Source organism: Bombus vancouverensis, chromosome 14, assembly GCF_051014615.1.
Source record: "Bombus vancouverensis nearcticus chromosome 14, iyBomVanc1_principal, whole genome shotgun sequence".
NCBI lineage: Eukaryota > Metazoa > Arthropoda > Insecta > Hymenoptera > Apidae > Bombus > Bombus vancouverensis.
In genome coordinates this window covers 4,765,728-4,788,571 of record NC_134924.1, presented here as the reverse complement: position 1 = coordinate 4,788,571, position 22,844 = coordinate 4,765,728, and the positions used below count along the sequence as shown (strand labels likewise).

The 22,844-nt window shown below is 36.7% G+C and overlaps 1 protein-coding gene across 3 annotated transcripts in view; it reads left to right on the top strand.

Moving 5' to 3' along the window:
* Positions 1 to 22,844, top strand: part of mtd (TLD domain-containing protein mustard) — a 302,195-nt gene that overhangs the window by 62,072 nt on the left and 217,279 nt on the right. Inside the window, exon 2 of one of the 3 annotated variants that reach the window (XM_076624098.1) lies at positions 13,653 to 14,010. The exons of the other annotated variants lie outside the window; for them this stretch is intronic. Coding sequence (XP_076480213.1) covers positions 13,853 to 14,010 — 158 coding nt within the window. The 5' untranslated portion in view covers positions 13,653 to 13,852. The remainder of the gene's footprint in view (positions 1 to 13,652; positions 14,011 to 22,844) is intronic. 3 annotated transcript variants of the gene reach the window in all.

Sequence of the window (22,844 nt, the reverse complement as noted above, 5' to 3'; positions counted from 1 at the left end):
GGTATTTGCTACGGCGTTCATTGTCAGTGGTCGTGACACAGTGAATAAGTTGGATTAAACGTCTGACACACGCTTCGATTTTCTCTTCTTATTACGTTACTTTTAAGTTAATGTGTTACTTTACGTTACAACACACATGGGAAGAATACACTGACCACGCTACAAATGAAACGACAATTAGATTATTTTGAAGAAACGGTGAAATCGGGTCGATTCATTCGCTTGATAACGGTTCTATTAGGAATTTTATTTGACTGGATGATTTAACAAAAGACAAGCGCAGAGTGTTCTAATTATAGGAAAATTGGAATTGTTTTAACGAAAGTTGCGACTTCCATGGGGCGAATTATCACTGAGCCAGAAAGTAATAGTTTCTCGTTGCTCCGCATAAGGCTGTTTAATACTTTATTCTGGCAAAGCGTTTTCATAAACAAGTTCTATTTTCAATGGTTTTCACGGATCATTAACGACTCCCGTAATTCTGTAAACGAAAAGAGGGTCACGGCATATGTTCGATACAACGAAAATTACAACGCTAACGTGATTATTGCAAAAATCAGTGTACATTTTCAAAGACGTGCTATTGGTAGATCACCTGTGTATTTAATTTTATATTTTTATATTTAATTCAACTCTTATAAATTGCGTCTAAGGTTGTCCGGAAAGTTTCTTTCGTTTCATAAGGCGATAATAGATGAACAACAATTTCTGTTTTATATTATTTTATTGAATTAGAATTATTTGAATTAGAATTTTATCGAATTTATGACACATTTCGTTCTATTTCTATTATTATGATCGTGCATAATTCAATAAACTAATATAAAACAAAAAACGTTGCGCGTCTATTATTTCCTTATAAAACGAAAGAAATTCTTTGGACAACAATACAATGACTCTTTCGTAATCGATGAATTATTTCAAAACAATAGCAATAAATTTTTTCACCTAAAACATATGCAAATTTTGAAGCAACTTTTAAAGCTTTCGTTCGCGTAGACAGTGTCATAAATCTGTATCTAATATTCCGTATCAACGCGTCCAATCAATTTATCCCTCACATCGTCATCATTAATCGGTTGAACGAATTATCTTAAACTGATTCGTAGCTACGCCAATCACAGGCTACACGCGCGAATCGAGCAACTAACGCATAAACTAGAATATTATAATTCCATCGCTTCTAAAAAAACCTTTGAAATTTACATTCGTACTACGCGTCTCGCATAGCTTATCCCCCCACAGTGTTTACACGTGATCGCGATATTTCGTAAGCAGCCGCAACGAAACAGTGGATTACGTGAAATGTTATTTCTATTCAAGCTCGAATTTCGAATCTATCAACATTCGCTCGCGAAGAAACGCGACTAATAAATATGGATTTCAAAAAACATAGGTTCCGTCTAGACGCTATCTATATCCTGATGATGTAATTTTATATTTCTAGAAATTGTACGCAGAGATTTGTTTTATTTGTTATACGCTGTTAAATTTTTGAACAAGCATTTTAGCAATTTCATGTATCTAGAATCGTGTACGTTTGTGATAAATTCATACATTTATCTGTATTTACCCATTTCATATTTATTTCATATCTAATTATGAGATCTGGTTTAATTTCCCATAAGCATACAGATATTCGCACAATTACATTTTTATGAATATGAAGAAATGTTTTTTATTGGGAAGGCAATTACTTTGATTTATTACAGTCGTGGTTTCAAGGCTGATGACTTATTTGTACATGTCAGCAGACTTTCAAATACGCATCAGTGTAATCTGTAATCTAGAGAATTTAATTATCGTAGATGTATAAACGTTGAGCATCGTGGATTGCAAGCAAAGAAGAAGAATTAGCGAAGAAAGAATTACTCGATTATTAACTTAATAATAATAATGGTGAAGCTGTTAGTATTCAAAGTTTATAATTCCATTTGCGATGCTATATTTGAATTATGTAAGGAAAACGTAGTCAGGAAGAAAATTAATTGCGAAATATTCGCAAGACGAAAGTTGGCAATTTATCTTCTCGCACATCAGGTTGAAGAGATATAACTACTTTCTCTTTACCTACGACCTTCGTTGACCCTGAGCGACTACGTATTATCGTATAATGAAGTTGTTAGAATGTGACTTATGCTTATGCATTTTCACCAATATATTGTTCTATTAAAAGAGAAAAGTTTATCACTTCGTAATCACTTCTTCCTCTACATCTTTTTTATACAAATATAAAAATATATCTACCCGAAATACTCAGCCTTATTTAATAACATATCTTTTATATCATTTATATTTCCAGAAATATCCAATCTAATTTTAATTTACGCTTTGAAGGTTTGAAGATCTATGCACGATCAAATCTAATCTATCGATTATTTACAATTCTTCGTATCATTTTCTTCATATATTTATCCCAAATTCTTCTTACTATCTAATAATCATTTATACATCATTTATGCAACACTCGTACTTCTACGAAATTACACGTCGATGACGTACAATTCGATCGTGCATTATTACCAAGGAATAACAAACTTCTGCCTAGCAAGTTTCATCTCTCGTTTTATCTACGCACGTAAATCACCAAAATCATCCAATTGTCACACGTTCTGTGTCACACGCTGTACAAGCATCATTCTTCTTGGCTCAAGCCGCACGGATCTAGCTCATCGACGAGTATATATATTTATCTCCTCTCGAAATTAGAACGCACAGCGTCTAAAAAGAGCTCATACGTGATTTTCGATGGTACGCCAGACGAAATATCGGTTAGATGAAAAGCAAAGGATGCCATTTTTCAAGAACGATCGATAGAACTTGTTTTGACGCTTTTCGTCGCAGATCTTACTTAGCGTCGCGGCGCTACGATACGGAGATAACCTCGCGATAATATATCGACGTGGTTAATGCGATTGTAAATCGCGACGCGACCAGCGTCATCACCGTTGCTTTAATCTGTGTACGACAAAGCGAGTGTTGTATTCTCGCTGATCTTGGACGCGTGCCTTCCCACTGAGTTCCGTTCACACGAGCTAACTGTTGCCATCGCGAAAGCACAGAAGGCGCTTGGAGCATCGAAAATGATTTTCAGAGATTTTGCGTAGGTAAAAGCTTACCTCGAGCAAGCATACGTCAAGCGGCTCGAATTTCGTACTCTGAAAAGCTTTTCAGTATTCGCTCGAAACCAGTTTTATCTAACTTTAATTTATATAATTATATTATATTGTGTTATATGTGTTATGTTATAATTGTAATAATTCTAATTTTTTTGGACCAAAAAATTGGACCAAACACTAGTAACGAAAATCTGTAATCAACAAAATCAGACTGTTACACTTAGCACTGATAAATTTAACACTGCTTCGTCCACTATCGGTGTAAAGTTAGTCCGGAAAATTTGAAAATTTTGGATTCGTTGTTGTTGTTGTTGTAAATTATTCTACGACTGCTCTACGTCGTTCCAAAGAAAGAATGATCTGTCTCGAAAGGTTTCAGAAACAATGCCATTTTTTTGTTTAACCGAACGTTTGAAAATTGTTCTGAATTTGTCCAGTTATAGTATAAAACAAAAAATAGAAATTTATTATTTCCGTATAAGACGAAAGAAACTTTTGCGACAACCTAATATTATTTCAACGTCGTATTCAGTTTAGGAAATAATTTGCAAAAACTGTACCCGTGAAACTATGAACATTTCTTCACGTTCTGGCAGCAATAGCGTACAGTGAAAGGTTTTTCTTTTGGAACAGGTACTTAATCCCCTGGAATGACTTAGAACAAAAGTTTGAAAACCGGAACCCGAATACAAAGGTGACTTTACTCTCACGTGGTCGTCGTCAGCGAGCATCGTCGACGCAATAGTAAAATACGCGTTAGTACGTGTTCCAAAGGAATCCTTTTCCGTATATTATCGTTGTCAAAATGAAAAAAAAGTATCCACAGTCTTGTTATAGTTATAGTTTTTGCGAATTATTTCCTAAACTAAATACGATATTCAAACGATACTTTGAAACAACGTCTGGAACAACTAGACAATCCAGGAACTTTTAAACGTTCGATTCTTAGAAGATGAGGGCCAGTAGAAAATTGAATTTTTTAAGGTCGTTTCTGGGACTTTCTGACGTCAATTGTTATTTCGTTGGAATCACGCGAAATAAATGCGAAACAAGTTGAAAGGAAAAATTCGAGATTTGGAAAATGGGGGCTAATTTTGTACAGGCTCGTGCAATACGATCTGAGGTTTCCAGGTAAGACTCGTGTCTAGAAAGAAAAGAAATCCGTGACCCATGACCCATAGATTCTGGTCACCGTCTCATAACAATCAGACCTAAAGCAAAAGCACATCTTTAAATTGGCATTCGAAGAGAATTAAATGTCTGCACACAAGCACATGTACTGTACTTGATAATTGGAGTGTGTAATAATTACAGACACATGGAAATGAAAAAAGAAATTAGGATTTTCATCGATTCATGAAGCAGAATATTCCTTTTTATTGAGATATTTCTCGTAAGAGAATCAGATAGAGAATGTCATACTAATCGTGCGAAAGCGGTGAATTATTAAGATAAGTTAGACAATTTTCTAATGTCCAGTTCTTCTTCATTTTGACTTGGACGTTACAAGAGAATTGGAAGTTTTTGCACCACCTATCATTAGGGAATAAATGATCATTAGTATCGTAGAATCGTCCGAAGCACGTGGCGTTTTTGTATTGAACTTTTTTCCCAGCGCAGCGCATTTCCTATTAGATTCCGTACGAGATAAACAGTTTGATTAGAAAACGTCACGTAAAACCTTCGTTCGTCGTTACATCATCCGTGGCTTGAAAATGTTCCATTCGAAGGTTGTTTCTATCGTTAGTGATTAATCATTAATTATCCGCTCTTTGTGCGATCCTCGTGACTAAATGACAGGGTTGGCTGGTTGACGCTTCCAGTAGAACGTTCAACTTGCCAATGCGAGTAAACAGCTCGGCTTTTGTGTTGCGTTAATCTACACGATCGACGTGCATTGACAGAGTTAGAACATAGTCATTACCTTATCACCAGTGCAACTTCGTTTATATGAATTCCAATTTACAGTCGTTCAAAAAATTGATTGCACGTGCTCACATTTTACATGAAATTATCTTTATAAAAGAACGAATTAACGAGGATAGGAAAACTTAAAATTATTGGTCGAGTCGCTTGTTGCTCTTCTCACGTCGAGCTGAATGAAAAATAAAAAACGTGGACACAAAAACCTAAGGAGAAGGTGACACGTACAGCAGAAATAATAAATTACCGACACAAAGATCATAGGAAACGAAGCAAAAGAGAAAAAGAAAGGAGAAATGGAAGGAGAATATGAGAGCAGAAGCTATTACAAATAGCATATATCTTTGGCCCTTACTCTTAGGATCCAACCAAGTCTATTATAATTAACAATCGCTATCTGTATATAAATATTAATTAACTGGGCGGAGGACACGATTGAGCTACCCATTGACACACACGTAGCATTTTTTCGTATACATTTTCAAACATATAAATTGCAACTGCTTTCCAAGAAACGGAGTAACTGTTGATAATACGATACGATCAATCTAAATTAGCGCGATACCAACGAATCAGTAGCGTAACGGTTGTATCTAAAAAAAGAAACAAGAAAAAATCGCGGTGGTATTATGAATTAATCAATTTTTAAAGAGGACGTGAAAGAAGAAACGGGGTTGAAACGTAAAAGTGGTTTCCGTGACACAGATTACCATCGCGAATGGCAAATACCGTTGACCGCTGAACGATGATTCGACTCGACCCTGTTTAAACATGGAAGAAGAAACTCTCGTCCGCCACAGAAGGCAAAGAATTGTCTGGAAATTGGCCCATGGCACGTTCATAAATTACGAATAGGCTAGGAGACAGGCCGTCTGGCGGTAGCTGGGCACACGGTTTCGATCGTTTCTCTACAGTCCAATCCGATCACCTTATTTTCCATCGTCCATTTCTTTTTTAAGCGACTTTCTCACATTTTCGTTTCAATTTTTATTTTATGGACGTCTTCTTTTTTGTTATCCTACATGCGGTTGTATATTCTTTGTTAATACTTTTTATATCTCAAGAGAAGAAAGCATTCTGGCAACGCTTTGAAGTTTCGTTCTTAAAAAAGAGTTTTGTAGGAGAAAGTTCTACTGGATCATTTAATTAGAGAAATATCAGATCAACGTGTAGGATTCACAGCACTCGAACAGTTTGGCTATTACATAAAGTTATTCTTCTAATGGAACGTGATTTAATAAGTTGTGAATAAACTTCACGTCGCTAATTGGTCATTTTAGAGAGATCCTCAACGAGAATTGTCGAATTTCCGGAGGAATGGGAAAATCGTCTAAAAATATAGGAACAGAGAATCTTTAGGAGAAAATTTAGGCAAAGATGGAATTAGGGGACGAGAGTCGTTTTAATGAACTAATTTCTAAATTTGTACATTCATCTCTCCTCTATTGGACATACACATTGGGTGAACAAGTTCTCGCTGCTTCTCTTCATGTTATGTATTTCATGAACCGTACATCTTTTCAACGATAACATATCTGCGACAATATAGTCCGTTCATTGTGTTTTTCCTTCTTTTCGACGAGAGATGCAAGAGTATTGAAGAATTTTTGGAGATATTTCAAAACGTAGAGTCACAAGAAAAAGATGGTACGGATACGGAGCCAGTAACACGGATTTCATGAATTTGCTTCTAATTAACACTGCTCGTAGCGGCTGGCGAAAAGAGCTACGAAAAGGCAGAGCATTCAACGAAGATCAAAGGACGCGAGACCTTTCGGCGGAGACTCGATCGATAGTGTAGAACCACTGGCTCGGAGACAAGGTCGTGACTTTTCCAAGACTGTTTAGTGTAATTTGTTGAAGGGTTCGAATTACATATTTCACTGGAACACTTCTCTCTTCGTCGTTATATGGTACGAGCAGAAATTCAAGCTGAACGAGCTTCTTTCAAATGAATTAAAGACGAAAGTAAATCAGTTGCGAATTCATCTCTGATTTAATAAATAAAATAACGAAATTATCATATACGTAACATTATAACAACGAAGGGGCGATCGCATTCACATCTTCGGAAAGTCTTCGTATCTCAAGCTTCCTCTTTGAACTCATTTTATTCAACGTATATAAATGCAACAGACAAAGGTAATTACGAGTTTGACTGACGAAAAGCGATTAGCCTTATTGTAGATATGCTTGTGGTCGAAGGACGAAGAAATAGGTGTACGACTTGTGTCGTCTTATTCGAAAGAGTTCTAACAGTTGCAAGAAACGAGAGAATATCGAACGGTTGGTTTCTCGCATCTCATGTGATACACGGCATAGCTATTGGCGTACTTCGAGTTGCAGAGGCAACGGCGATAGAAGTTCGACTTGTAGTGGTAAACTTCGACTTGCAGAGGGCTGCGTGTTCTAAACTCGAGTTACAGAGGTAAAATAAGGGATCTGGAAACGCGGCAAATAATTCGAGTTAAAGTAAGTCTTGCCTCAAATTCGACGGATTTTCTAGTCGTAGAGGTACAAGTATGCGTTTTTAATATCAGAAACAGAAAAATTTCTGCTTCAATTTCAAACCAAATTCACCAAGGGAAATTCCCCTAAACTAGCGAATTTCATGGACGCAGTTGCGTGTGGAAACTCGGCCGAAAGATAAACCCTTCCATCAAATCGCAGTGTTAATTAACGTTTGTCACGAGACTTGCTGATCGAAGTTCGGCCCCTGTGCGTCCGTTCTGTCGAAAATGTGCCGGAACGAGTTGGTTACCGTGCAATGGCAGAGCCGCGATTGGTCGGAGTTTGCCGGGGCAAAAGGGATCAATACACACCGGGAGCAGGAGTAGGCTTTCGACACGGAGAGGCGTAGGCCGGTTATGTTCTCCACTCTACGAGAATCGGGACTGCCAGTCCTTGACCTTACCGTGCTAACCTTGACCTAGCAAACGTCCTTCAACGGAAGCCTGATTACACCAAGAGAACGTTTTGGTTGGAAAATTTTTCTTTTTCATCCCTCCCTTTCTCTCGATGATTCTCACCTCTCTTCCTCTCTTTCTCTCTCTCTCTCTCTCTCCCTTTCCTTCTCTCTGTGATCGTGCGTCCTGAGACTTTTTTCGGTGAAACAGAAATGCAGAAAGGAGAGAAAAAAAAATAGGATTGGACGAGTGTGTTTGCTTTGAAGTCGAGGGTCGAGGATCGAGGGTCGAGAGTCTCTGCCTGCGTTTTTCGTTCATCGAGTACACATAACTTCAGACTTTTACAAAGATTCGTATTCGCGCAGTCTTTGCACGTGGAACTTCTCCGGACCACCAAAATTATATTTTCTTCTGTTTCGTATCCTTTCGTCAAATATTGCAAAACTTGGTTCGCGTAATGTAGCTTCTGGTTTCGACTAAAGTTTATGATTAATTTATGTGAATTTATTGTAAGATACATATATATTATCATCATTATTATTATTAATCTCATCTGTTTCGCTCTTGTGTGTGTGTGTGTGTACATGTATATTTCTTATGTACGTATTGGTGTAACAGAAATTAAACGCATGCATAAATTGATCAGAAACTTTGGTCGAAGCCAAACGATACATTACGCGAACTATATTTGACAGTGTTTGACGAAAGGGTAGGGAATAGGACAAAATATTATTTCGATGTTGAATTCTAATGTTGTGGAAATTATGCTTGATGAAGTTACGTTTGACGAAATTTGAACTTTTAAATTGATGAACATAAGAATGATGAATTTTTAAATTCCATACAACATTTCCAAAATATAGATCGTTATAATGCGGGTCCCGATACTTTTTATAAAACTTTGTCGGTTACCTTTGAAAGGCTTGCGCCTCTAGACGAAATGCAATATAAACTAAAATTAACAAGCCATTTTCATTTTCAACTAGGTCGTGTTACCGCGCAAAAGCTTACTACTAGAAAACGATGCGTAAGCAACTGCTACGAAAAAGTTGCAAATCTACGTTCATCGAACGAAAACTATAAATCTATCTTGTGGTTCATTTCTCTATCGCCGCAATAAAATAAAAAAAAAGAAAAAAGAAACACGAATCAAAAATCGATTTATTAAATGGCTTTCCTGTAATCTCCAGTTCCTCGTTCCTCGTCGAAATATTCTCGCGATATTTTAACAATGCAGACACGTTCGATTTTTGCGTCGCTCTCTTTTAAATAAACATTTATAATTTGGTTATTAGCCGAGTCGACCAACGATCCCGGCGACAGTGGTCGTTTTTGCGCAATTGAAATCGTATGTTGCAACCTTGAAAGGCGCGTGCCACTCGAGAAACGTAATGAAATTTAACTGAGGTTGTTAAGGTCGATTCTATCGGTCTTATCGCTGTCGCTACCAGTTGCTGTCTATCATGAGTCTTTGCACACTTTTCTTTCGCGTTTCGTTGCAGACAAGAATGGCCATAGAATTTTCTTAAATTTTCTTTCTCCGTCGTAACGACTTATCGACTGATCTACGCCCTTCTCTATACACTCGTTTAACGCTAAAAATAATTCTATCCAAGTTTTACATATAAACGTTCCGCAATGTATAAAGATTACGTGGAAACGTGAATCGAACAATAATTTTCCTTCGAAGTATAGATCGAAGCAGTGAAAATTATTCGAATCTAAAAGATCTGATTTTAACGCACTTTCATCGTTTGAATATCTGTTCGAAAAATACACGTTTCGCAGATCCCATTGTTCGAGTGTGTCATTATTTGAATATCCCACTGCTCGAACCTTCCATTATTCTAGGCTAACATTCTTCCAATGGTCCCACTATCAAAATGTTTGTAATTGAATAATTTAATACACAGAACGAAGTTCGACTCAATTTAATGTGCTAATGAGAAATTGAAAATGCGTCGTATTTGTGTCACACCTTATCGTTTGCTATTGTCATTGATGTTCTTCCTACGGTATATTGTAGAATGGTCATTGTAAAGAAAAATGGCTACGTCTGTTTGACAATTATTTTATTTGAACGATTGCGTACCAATCAAGTTTTACGATTAATAAAAAAATTCTTACTCGTCCTTGTCTTCGACTAAATCAATTTCCATAATGAGATCAAATTAGACGACTCCTTGAAACGATTAATAAAAACCTGCTAAGAGAAGCAAGCTACTGTAATCTACAAATTCAAACAAAGTTACGCCAGAAAAGGAAGGACTGATCCGACTGTTCTCTATCAATCTTACCATAGAGAGCGTGATAAATGCGCTTGGAAGTTAGCACGAGAATACTTCACGTCAGTTCCTTTCGATCGCCACTCGATACGTCTGCGAGTTCAATACGAAGCAGCAGCTTTATTTCCCGTTAGAAGTCGGCGAACGAATAAAGTTCCATCCGAACGTACACGACGTTATCGCGGTGCTCTTTCTCCTTTCGGTGAATCGGAAGGATCGAGGCTCTATCCTGTCGTATGAATTTCACCGCCTCTCAAACACTCACGGATCGTTTAATTCCTTAGCCGTGGTGTATTTGAAATTTATTTACTTCGAAGGTTAATTTTTTAATCGATGAGGATACACGTTGAAAGCTGAAGATTTAACAAATACAAACACGCAGATTGATACAACAAAGAAAAAGTAAATACAAGATACGGGCGAATAACACGTATAAGCGGACGTGCGGCGATATCTTATGAGAAGATCAGAAGAAAATAAAGTTTTTTTTTTTATTATTTAATTTGTACTTTACAATTTGTCCAGCTGGACATTTGGTAAATTTCTCTAGCTTAATTACTAAATAACATGTGGGTGGCTACCACCAGCGGGATACTATCTTCGAGTTTGACTATTTTATTTCTTTAGTGAGGTCAGTGAGGTGTTTTCTTTTTAGTCTTCTTTTTATGAGAGTTTTACTCGCTTCAGCAGCCAGCTGATTTGGATTTGTTGCTGTTCTTTCCTGGTATTTTTCTGCGTACCTGCCGATTCCTTCAAGAAAATAAAGTAGAACACAACTTTGTCATACGACATTCTTGAGAAGATTAAGTTTGAAAATTTGTCGATTAAATTAGCCTGATTATCGACCCGATGATGAATACAATTCGGTATACATAAATTAATAATAAAAATCGGTAGAGCGTTATTGCGGATGCAAAAATAAGTGAAAAACGTGAAAAGGAATTTGTCTGTTTGAAGCTTAATTTTCAAGAAAATAGTGTTTGAACGTGTATAGTGAGAAGTTGGCCTGGTACATGCGCGTGTTCAACAGTCAGATTTATTTTCCAACAAAACGTCTCGCGAACGAAGTTTATTCTACGTCTTCGACTTATTTCCGCACGTAGAGTAACCTTCTGTCGATTATTTACTCCTATTCAGTCCTGAATTAGCCAAATATAAAATTGACAAAATTTTCAAACCCGATTTTCTCGAGAACGACGCATCAGATGAAACAATTTTTTCTATATCTCCTTATTTTTTTCCTAAAAAATCGATGTTCGCTATGTCCACTTGTACACCTTACCTAATCTCCTATACAGGGTGGTTGGTGACTGGTGGTACAAGCGGAAAGGGGGTGATTCTACGCGAAAAAAGAAGTCGAAAATATAGAATAAAAATTTTTCGTTTGAGGCTTTGTTTTCGAGAAAATCGACTTTGAATTTTCGCTCGGTACGCGTGCACTTCATCACGTTTCGTTATAACGGATCTCAAATTTAAAATTAAAGAAAAAATTAAAAAGAAAAAATTTTTATTCTACATTTTCGACTTCTTTTTTCGCGTAGAATCACCCCCTTTCCGCTTGTACCACCAGTTACCAACCACCCTGTATATTAAATCTCTCTTTACAGAAAAATACATTTTTGAGTATAAAGTACGTTACCCTGTAATTTTTACGCAAATTCCCATTTGCGCTATATTTGAAATATTCCACTCTATTACCTCAAGTAATTCTTCTAATTCTTCTACGTTATTTATATTATCTATAAATCTAATTCTAATTCACCAGGTAAAATATTTATAGAAATTATTTGCCCAAAGAAAGCGTAATTGCATGTTAATTGCTTCTTCTCTAATCAAATAAACTTTCGACAATAATTGTCGTCGATCTATGTAGCTTACAGGAAAAAATATGCACTTGACGAATCTATTGTATAATAGACCAAAGAACTTTGGTCGTCGATCTTCTTAGCGTTCGGTCGCGCGAGTCGCGAGCGAATTGAATCATCCGTTCGGTCGTACTTGTTATTTAACGAGCCTCAACAAGTCGTTGACGTGACTGAAAAATCGGTCTGGATCGTAGTAAGCATTCGGGCCGAGCTGCTGAAACCATCTGTCATCGAGCCCTCCGCGCTAGTGTTTCCATCTGGAAGATATCTATGCCTCCGGTAATTGTTTAAAGCGTTATTTAAAAAATATTTCCTTTCGCAGTATAATTTATATACAACGATCAAGATTTTTGACTGTCGACGAAAGTGAAAATTGTCCGTGAAAGACTTTTGGAGAAGCGAAGTGTCTTTGGTACACAGATAACGAGAAACGTGGTTTTTCCAAATAATTACGATCCTTCTCTTCGTTCGCAAAACCAAAATTATTTGTTTCGTTATCTTCCGCTTCGTTCGTGAACGCGTGTGAAGTATAATTTAGCAATTGTGAAAATAAGTCAGATACAGATATTATACGATTCGTGCCTTCCCTGCAATTCTGCGTGTCTAACCTAATCGATAGCCTCGTACAAACCTACCAAACCGTCATCGATCGCAGATGTCGCGTTAACTTTCTACGCTGTCACGTTTATAACTTTGAAGTTACGTACCTACAGTGGCTGTGAAAAGTTTCTGTCCAGCCTATATACCATTTAACTATATATCGACTATACTGAAAGTATACTAAAACTATATTATTTCGACAACTACCACACGTCTATATCTACGTTGTACAAGTCATATCGTACCACAGCACTGTCACGAAATATTTTATTTAATCGTTCGTTAATACAACTAACCCCTTTGAGACCTGTTTACCAATCCTTTAAGCTGGCTTTACGCTTGTCCAGTCGTTGGATCGACCGATTGCATGGAAATGGTTTGATTGGAAATCTGAAAGTTTCTTTCGGATTCGTCGAAAGTGATAGGCTTTAGTGGCAATGAATTCGCGCGGAAAACCGACTACTGCACTGTACTACGCTTCAGCCAGCACTGGGCATCATTGAGCCGTCCAGACGATTCCAGCAACGCTGTGTAACGTTGTGTTAGCGATGGTGGGGCTAAACATTGGATTGAAAAAGTAGACTTTCGATCCGGTAGTTTGGTCGGATTACTTGCTGGAACGAAAACGCTGTACTGGAATGAAAACACCGTAGTGGAACTTTGTCTCGATTGCTCCAATTACAATCCAGCACCGGATCTTGCTGCAATGCTACTGGACCGACGTAAAGCCAGCTTCGTGCTCCTTGCGAATTAACTGCAAAAATTCAAAATTCAACTGAAAATTCAATTCTCCCTGAAGAGAAGGACGAAGCAGGCGTATTTCCAATCGATCCCAAAATTCCGAGCGTTCCAGCAAAAATTATTTTGCATCGTTGATGGATATTTTCGGATGTTCCGTGTATAGTCTGATTCGCTTGTGTTTAAAGCAGTCTATCATGGGAAAATATTTCGCAGAATAGAAACATTATTCGGCGACTGGTTGGGCAGAAAGCGGCGGACGTTCGACTCGTCCAGTGATTCCTCGTGCTCGCGAGTGCCTCGATGATGCTCGCTCGACACGCGACCTAGAGACAGTTGCAGCGGATCGAGCGAGTCGCGAACTGTTGTGCGAGTGTCAGATCGACACACTTGGTGGATCGGCGTAAGCAAGAAGAATGGCGTTGTTCTCCGGCGGCGGTGGCGGCAGTGGCGGAAGTGGCCCGCCGCCGATCAAGTCGAAGGAACCAGCCAGCCCTTCGCTTTCCTCTAGACCAAGGCAACGAAGCCTGAAGGACCGCCTCAGGGAAGGTATCACCGGGAAATTCAATTGGCAGTGAGTACCCTCGATGATTCTTCGCTTTGAGAGTCCCTTTTTTTCTACCACAGAGCGTAGAGTTTAGAATCGAAACATTTGGAATGATCAATTTCTTGCATACGCTATCGTCTGTAAATCGTGGGACATTTAAAATTAGTAGAATTACATTTAGCATAGATGTAAGGGAAGATTTTTTCATTATAAAATGGTATTGATATCGTGGAACGTCAGTTGTCGGACCATAATTCGTTTGGGAAGGTTGTTCGAAAATTGAAACCATTTTTCTTTATTTATTTATACTTTTTAACAGTTTTCAATGCATCAAGTCGGATAGAGGAACAATAGAGACGCGTGAAATCTTACGCGAATGGAATACACACACGTAGTAAATGAACAGCTTTGTTTTTACTAAGAAGAGTTCCTTTCTGTAGAGACACTGGGTATTAACGGTATCACACATTAATTGTTTTGGATACGAAATACGAACGCCATTCTCATATTTCGACGTGACTTCTCTTTATTTGTGGTTTTTATTTAGCTGATTTTTCTGTTTGTTTGTCTGGATGGAATTTTGTAAGCGAATTTTCATCCATTTCCCGACCAGCTGAAAAGCTGATGTTGAAACTGTGATGTTGATAATATCTTTTTATTGGAAATAATTGTTTGGTTAGCCGAAGTGAAATTTGACAAAATATTATTTGATAAAATATTTGTATATCGTGGGATGACAGTTAAAAGAAGAAAAAAGTAGAAAATAAAATATATAAATAAAAGAAAATTTTTTCAGCGGTTTTTGTTTAAAAATGTGCCGCTAAAAGGAAGAATATAATTTTCTCAATCAGGCGTTATTAAGCGATAAATATCAAAGTTATCAAAATATAGAAATGAAAATAAGAACGTGGCTGGCTCGTATTAGTCTAATTACAAAGTTCCCAGAATTTTTACGCTTTCAAAGACTCTCTTCTATTCGATAAGATGAATATCGGACTGACAATTTCAGTGAAATATTCTTCTATTTTTACCGCGTAATCGTTAGAAAATTATCTTGCTTGCGTTCATTGGAAATTTTTTGTATCCAAAAGGTTCATTCAAGGGAACAGAGGAGATGCTAACCGGATGGCCTCGCAAGGTTAATGCAATGAGCCCGCTAGCTCTTTATTTTTAGTAATATGAGTTCAACAATTGAGTAATACCCTATTATACGTGATTACCGCGTGTGCTCAATCTATATAGATTTCCCTGTATAATATTATTACATTCAATTACTTAATGATACCTGATCGAGGAAATTATGTTCTTCTTCTTGCTCCATCTTTAAATAAAAACCATTTAAAAACATCTTTTTTATTTTCACTTTCGTCGTAGCTCTAACCACTTTTCTATTCGATTTGCCACCGTCGTTATCTTTCGTCGGCCAAATAGCCATTTATTTAATTAACGATAACGTATAAAAAAGCATAGAACGACGAGGAAAATTAAGGAGAGGCGCTGGAAATTCGAACAGTAGTCTGCATTGAACAGAAACTGCGACGTAACTGATACTCCGCCACCAGAGTGGAGCACATGATTGCCTGTTCGAAAATGCAGATTCTCTCCGGAAACCGATCCGTTCTTTCTTTCTTTTTTATTTTTCTTCTTTTCCCTTCTTTCCAGAAAACACGCGAAGAACCGATTTGTTCGAGACGAAAGTCGTTCGATAACCGAAGTTCCACTGTACTCGTTAACCGGCTATATTATAAGAGAAACTAATTTACATACGCATGCTACGTTCTCAAGATTGCCTCGTAAATCTACTTTACATTACGACAGTTTCTTTTCCATACGTATTACGATGGTGCTTGGAAGTTACGTTTTCCGAAGCGTAGACGCGTTCCTTTATCTTCCATCACTTGGATATTTATAGAGTTGATTCCATCATATCAGAACGACGAAAAAAAGTAGCTGTAAAAACGTGCCGTTGGAACTTTAACTACGTCGCACGAACGTCAAATAAATAACGTAAAATGGTATTTTACCCTGGAAGCTCCACGTATTTTCCGACACCCTGTACATGTGTATTTGCGGGAATCTTACAACCTTATCATTAGAACTACCGATAGTTAATACGAAGATATTCCTACCAAAAGCAGTCAAAGTGACTGGTCTTTGAAGAATACGTAATAACAGAATATTTTTATATTTATTGATTTATTACTTTCTTACAGAAGGAATTTATTGATTTATTATTTTCTTACAGAAGGAATTCAATGTTATGTAGTAACCTTTTGGTATTATCAATCCATTTGGGATCCTTGAACGACGGTTGGCAAATTTATAAAATTGTAGAACCAGTCAATTTGACTGGTATGGTAGTTCTGGTATTATATATTTTAACTGATAATCTTGCTGGTATGGCATTAAAATAATACAGTGATCAGGTAGAGTCAGGTAATGGGATGAAAGGTGACGTATGAACTACCATTACAGAATCCAATATCGCTCGCTTTAATTATTCGCGGCAATAATTCAAGCGTTATCTTCGAGCCAGTGTTTCTCAGTACGCAGCGTAATCAGTAGATGGCAGTCGGTGTTAGTGTGGCTGGTTCTCGAACGATTCTCCGGACATTGTGGTGTCGGGAGGCTTCTTGAGAACCCGGCGAACGAGTAGGAGAACTATCAGTCGCTGTCCTCTCGTTATGTGCGATGCCGAAGAAAGGGTTAAAGCAGGGTACGAGAATTTATGGTTTTCAGGCAGATGAATAAAAATGCGTTCGACCCTTAAATGCATAATTTTCTTAGATAGAAACAGAAAGAAATAATTTTGCCGGATAGAAACAGAGTATAAAATGGATGGTAGAGAGTACGTTATTACTTTAATTTTTTTACGAATTTTTAACGCTTCTCTTTGATACTCGATGTATTTTATTTACTCGTAATAAAGTAATAATAGAGTTGAATTATAAGAAGAAATGATATTTGGAAATACAGCTGCGTAAGTCGATCTACACAGGCGAATTCGTACTGAGATGAAAGAAGACGCGACGAACAAAAGAGGGAGATAACGACGTGAAAGAGGGAAATAATGATTTGTAACTCACTGCGATCCTTTGTCGGTGATAATAATAATCCTTTGTCATCGTTGTTTGCATCCAGCGTGTTACTTAAACACGTGATTAATCGCAACGAAACGAAAGTTTATCTCTGAAAATAATTACTTTCGGGTCTGTTTATATACCGATTACGAGTCTGTTTTTATTTTCCTCGATGTGTACTACGAGTCCTTAAGGTCTTGTTAACTACTGATTTGTTAATAATCTGTTCAAGTTTACGAGAAGAATTTTTTTTTTTTAAATCCATTGAAAGCTACGAAATTCCTTTACTGAAAATAGAAAACGAGACGAGGAATAATATTTAAGTATACATGCAAATATACATAATGCAAATACCATCGTCGAAGTTTATTACGAAGCTAATACGCAGTTCGTTGGAAAATATCGCGCGAGTATCGGCTATTTCGCGAAAGGAAAATAGGGAAGGAAATTCTTTAGCAACAGCCTGAAAGTTTGCTTGGTGAATTAGCAGCCGTTCACAAACTAGTAGCAGAGTAACATTTCGCGAATAGCAACAAGCACTGGCTGGTTTGCTAGCGTCGATACGCTAATTAGCTGGCAGTTCATCGATTTGCCATTAGCAGCGGCGGTCACAATGCGTCAACCGCTTCTAAATCGATCTATTAAATTATGACGCGATCGGTAGATCGGCCGCTTATACACGACAAATTTATCGTTATCGAGGAAAGATTGCCTGGCTTATTACGAAACGAGATCTTTCTGTTCCATCTCCAATGAGATTATTCATCGTTTACATGTAATTGCCACGATTCACTTTTTTCATCGCGAATATGGCATTTTGTGGACGAAGGAATTTCAATTAATTTATGCAAAGTGCCTGGCGAACGTAAACTCTGCCAACATCCACTTAGCAGTAATTAGAGTAAGATTTCGTTGGAGGATGGTAAAAATACTGTTTGAAATAGTATTTTAAAAATTGTTTTTACTGTACAATCTTCTATATTTACTTATCAATTTAGAATTTAGAACGAAAACGAGGATTTAGAATTTGGTATTTTATTTTGATTGTTTATTCCGATTGATTGGTTTATTCTAATAGGATGTTCTTATATTTAACAAACTGTAGTTACGTTTACTGATAAATGTTAAGCAATCGCTTTAAACCAATTAGATAATGATTTCATTGCAGAGATGGTAAAAATACTGTTTGAAATAGTATTTTAAAAATTGTTTTTACTGTACAATCTTCTATATTTACTTATCAATTTAGAATTTAGAACGAAAACGAGGATTTAGAATTTGGTATTTTATTTTGATTGTTTATTCCGATTGATTGGTTTATTCTAATAGGATGTTCTTATATTTAACAAACTGTAGTTACGTTTACTGATAAATGTTAAGCAATCGCTTTAAACCAATTAGATAATGATTTCATTGCAGAGATGGTAAAAATACTGTTTGAAATAGTATTTTAAAAATTGTTTTTACTGTACAATCTTCTATATTTACTTATCAATTTAGAATTTAGAACGACAACGAGGATCTAGAATTTGGTATTTTATTTTGATTGTTTATTCCGATTGATTGATTTATTCTAATAGGATGTTCTTATATTTAACAAACTGTAGTTACGTTTACTGATAAATATTAAGCAATCGCTTTAAACCAATTTGATAAAGATTTCATTGCAGAGATGGTAAAAATACTGTTTGAAATAGTATTTTAAAAATTGTTTTTACTGTACAATCTTCTATATTTGCTTATCAATTTAGAATTTAGAACGAAAACGAGGATTTAGAATTTGGTATTTTATTTTGATTGTTTATTCCGATTGATTGGTTTATTCTAATAGGATGTTCTTATATTTAACAAACTGTAGTTACGTTTACTGATAAATGTTAAGCAATCGCTTTAAACCAATTAGATAATGATTTCATTGCAGAGATGGTAAAAATACTGTTTGAAATAGTATTTTAAAAATTGTTTTTACTGTACAATCTTCTATATTTGCTTATCAATTTAGAATTTAGAACGAAAACGAGGATTTAGAATTTGGTATTTTATTTTGATTGTTTATTCCAATAGATTGGTTTATTCTAATACGATGGTTTTATATTTTACAAACTGAAGTTACGTTTATTGGCAAAAGTTAAGAAACAACGATCGCTTAAAAATCATTGTACATTTCTTTTATCTTTTGAGATACATTGGAATTTAAAACACCATAAAGAGATAGGAGTCTATACACGAACATACAATAAGTTTAAACGTTAAATATCTAAAATGAGCAGTGATGGTGCGAAGTTGCTTTTTCGCGTAACGGATCTAATCCGCTAATACAAATAAAATAAATAAAATAAAATAAACTATAGACAGTTTCTTATATGGCGGTATTTTACAAATTCATATGTTGCCACGTGTGAGCGTGAAAATGTGAACAGAGTGACCATTTCGATACGAGAATAACCCGAAACGAATTCTTCTAAACCTAAATTGACTAAGAAATTTATTCCGGGGCAAAATGTTAATACAATGAAATGATCGAGTCAATCTCGTGACTTGAACCCAATTGAACATTCGTGGAATTACGTTACATATCAATTGGGATGTCAATGTTTTACAAATAAAAGCGAGTTGATAGTAAAAATTAAAAAAATATAGTGCGAAATATCGACAGCGTATTGCGTTCGATTAATTGAATCAATGTCACACAGATGACGTGCGATCATCGAATCCAAGAGTTAGCCAACGTCTTATTACATTATTTTTTATTTAGGTTTTGTTAAAAATAGTAAGATAATTCCACTAAAGTTTGTTCCTCAACATTTCTCACAAAGTTCCATTCGATTCGTCCGAGTCAATATCAAACGTGAATCTTACACGAGTATAATCGAAAAAAAGGCATATTGTAATTTCAAATATGGACACTTATGTCCTTATATTATTTTTAGTTTCACCCGATGTATCTGAGAAGATAAAAAATACCTGTACAATAATTTCCAAACGATCATAGTGTTTCTCTCACTTTTATACGCTCTGGCAATAGACCTTTGTCTCCTAAAACACTATACACACTTGTCGATATAATATAATTTAACGCGAAGGTTCAACACTCTGGTTACTTCCATACAAAAGGAAACTATGTTAACGACCGAAGATTATCGCACTTAAACGTTACATTAATTCTGTCAATCGTGGCAACGATAGCTGCTAACGATCCTAAAATCATCTCTTTTACAAACAACGCTCATGCAACATCCATCATAGTCATCGCGATGTTTCCTCCCTTAATTAAGGTACGATGAACGACGTTTTAATCCAGCGACGAACACCACTGACCCATCAAGTTGGTTTACAAGCTGTTGGAAACTTCAAACAGTTGTACTAGCCGGTCGGTTAACTCGACTAATCCGCGTAGGATCGGATCGAACCAAATTTGGCCGAAGCCATCATTATGATTAATCACGATTTCGAATAACCAGCCAAGGCGATTACCCATCGACGTAACATCAGATGTTCATTCATTGCCACCACTTTTTACGCTCTTTTCCATAAAGTGAAAGAGAAAGTTATTAAACAGCCGTCACCTATATAGCAGTTATTGACCCGGCCGCCTCGAAACTCGTTTCTTCGTACGACCCTGACTCTTCTGGGCTGTAAATCGCCGCCAGAATCGGGCCAGTTTCGTTTCCACGACCGTATATCATCTGTTTTGCTCGACTTCTGTCGGCTGCGTTTTCTTTTCTCCTTCCTTTCATTTTTTATCGTCCCCGATTTGCATATTACGCTACACACGGCCATAAATATTTGGACACTCGGTGCAATTCCATCTAAAGGTTGACGTTTTTATATTCTATGTATGTAGAATATATATAAATTTATAAATATATATATTATATATTATATAAAATAATTATATAAAAAAATATATATTAAATATATATATATATATTTTATAAAGTATAAGGATCGAAGGAACTTTCGTCAACAGGGAAAGGATATACGCACGCGAACCTTTAAACACTTTCCGTAATTTGTAATTTGCAAACGTCCTAACGCTTGCGGATAGTAGCGCGTGTTCTTCTCAGCGATAGTTTCGCATTTCGAAAGATCCAATTGAAGTTGGAGTAATTCGTGTAGGATGTGAAGGCGTTTGTCTGTTGTCAGGATTTCCGTGGGTGTGGGTGTAGGAAGGAGTTCATGGTGATTGTCACGGTGTCTTGATCGACGAAAGTTGTATAATAGGAAGTTTGCGTTTCGGAGCGTAGGAGCGACGGTGTATCGGGCAGCCAGGATGGAGTGGATTGGAGAAATCAGGCAAAAAACGAAAGAGCTGGAACGAAACGGTGAAGTATTGGAGCTAAACGTATGACAAAATAGGATTTGCATTTCGCAGAAAATATGTGGAAATTCACGCAAGAGACCCAAAGCTTCTAATGTTTCCAGAAAACGTTGAAACTAAAGGGTAGACGTAGACAAAGCGCGTGGATTTCTAGCGTGCAACAAATATCTGTATGGAATTCAACGACGACGATAGAAAACAAAGAAACAACAAAACAGGTGCAGTTTCTAAAATTTAGAAGAATTTGAAATTGCGGCATAGACATGGACGAAGCAGGGGAATTTTTTATTGTGCAACAATTTCTAGCTACGTAACGATCTTCTGAAACACCGCAGCGTGATCTATACGCTGGCATATAGAAATTGTGTCTGACGGTATCTGATGAACAGACACGAATATGTATGTATGATGCATACATGCACAACCGTCGTCCCGTTGTACAATGAAAAGGATGGTTCCTTTGTTTTCGTGCAGGCCACAGTAGCTACATTGAAACGGTAATTTCTCTCTCTCTCTCTCTCTCTTGCTCTTCGATGTTCGATACTGTGCGTGGCCTTGATCATCCGTAGACCACGAATCCAAGTCCTATTTCTTCATTTGAAACGGTTCCCGCGAACAAAGAGTACATATATCTACTCATGTACTTTGGATCGATTCATATCCTTTTAACCACGGAATATTTTAAAATCATCTTCTTCCATGTTTCATATGAATATTCTTGGAATATCGAATTTTATGTCGGTTCTTCGCGGTTTCTTCGATTCTTCAATGAGACTTGAATGAAAAATCGTACATCAACTTCTTCAAGCCTCTCTTCTTTTTCGTCGAGCTTCAAAAAATTCAATCGATCATGCCCTTGGAGCTCACATCAGAATATCCGTAGACATTTCAGACAATGATAACTTACCAAGTTAGGAATTAAACGCGGTGAAATCTAACTTTTAACCATTTAGACGCGTCGAAATACGATTTTTTTTACGATTTTCACTCTCATCCTCTTCCCTAACACGTTGACTGTCATGTCACCCATATTCGGGCGACAGCAAAGTTTCTGATAGGACCGCGTCACTCGTATTCGAGTGGCGCTTATTTGACTACTTGCGAAGGATCGTCGTAGGTATTTGAAAAGATATTCCGCAGGAAGTGATAAAACTATTGAATTGCTATAAAAGTAATACGAAAATGGTTTATTAAGAAAATTATATAGAATGTAAAACTTTGAAGCATTCTATACAAAGTTGAGTTTGGTCGGCACAATTTGGACAATAAGTTGTTGTTTTCTTTAAATTGCTTTTGATCGGTCCGTTCGACGTCTTTTATTTGCATAACACAGTTTGCATGCGCGTCTAATACTTCTTCCGGAATCATTTTCCCAAACGGCGATATTATGCTGACTCCGTGGAAAACAAGGATTTTTTGTATTTTCAGACAACCCTAATAATTTTGCAGTTAATAATTCT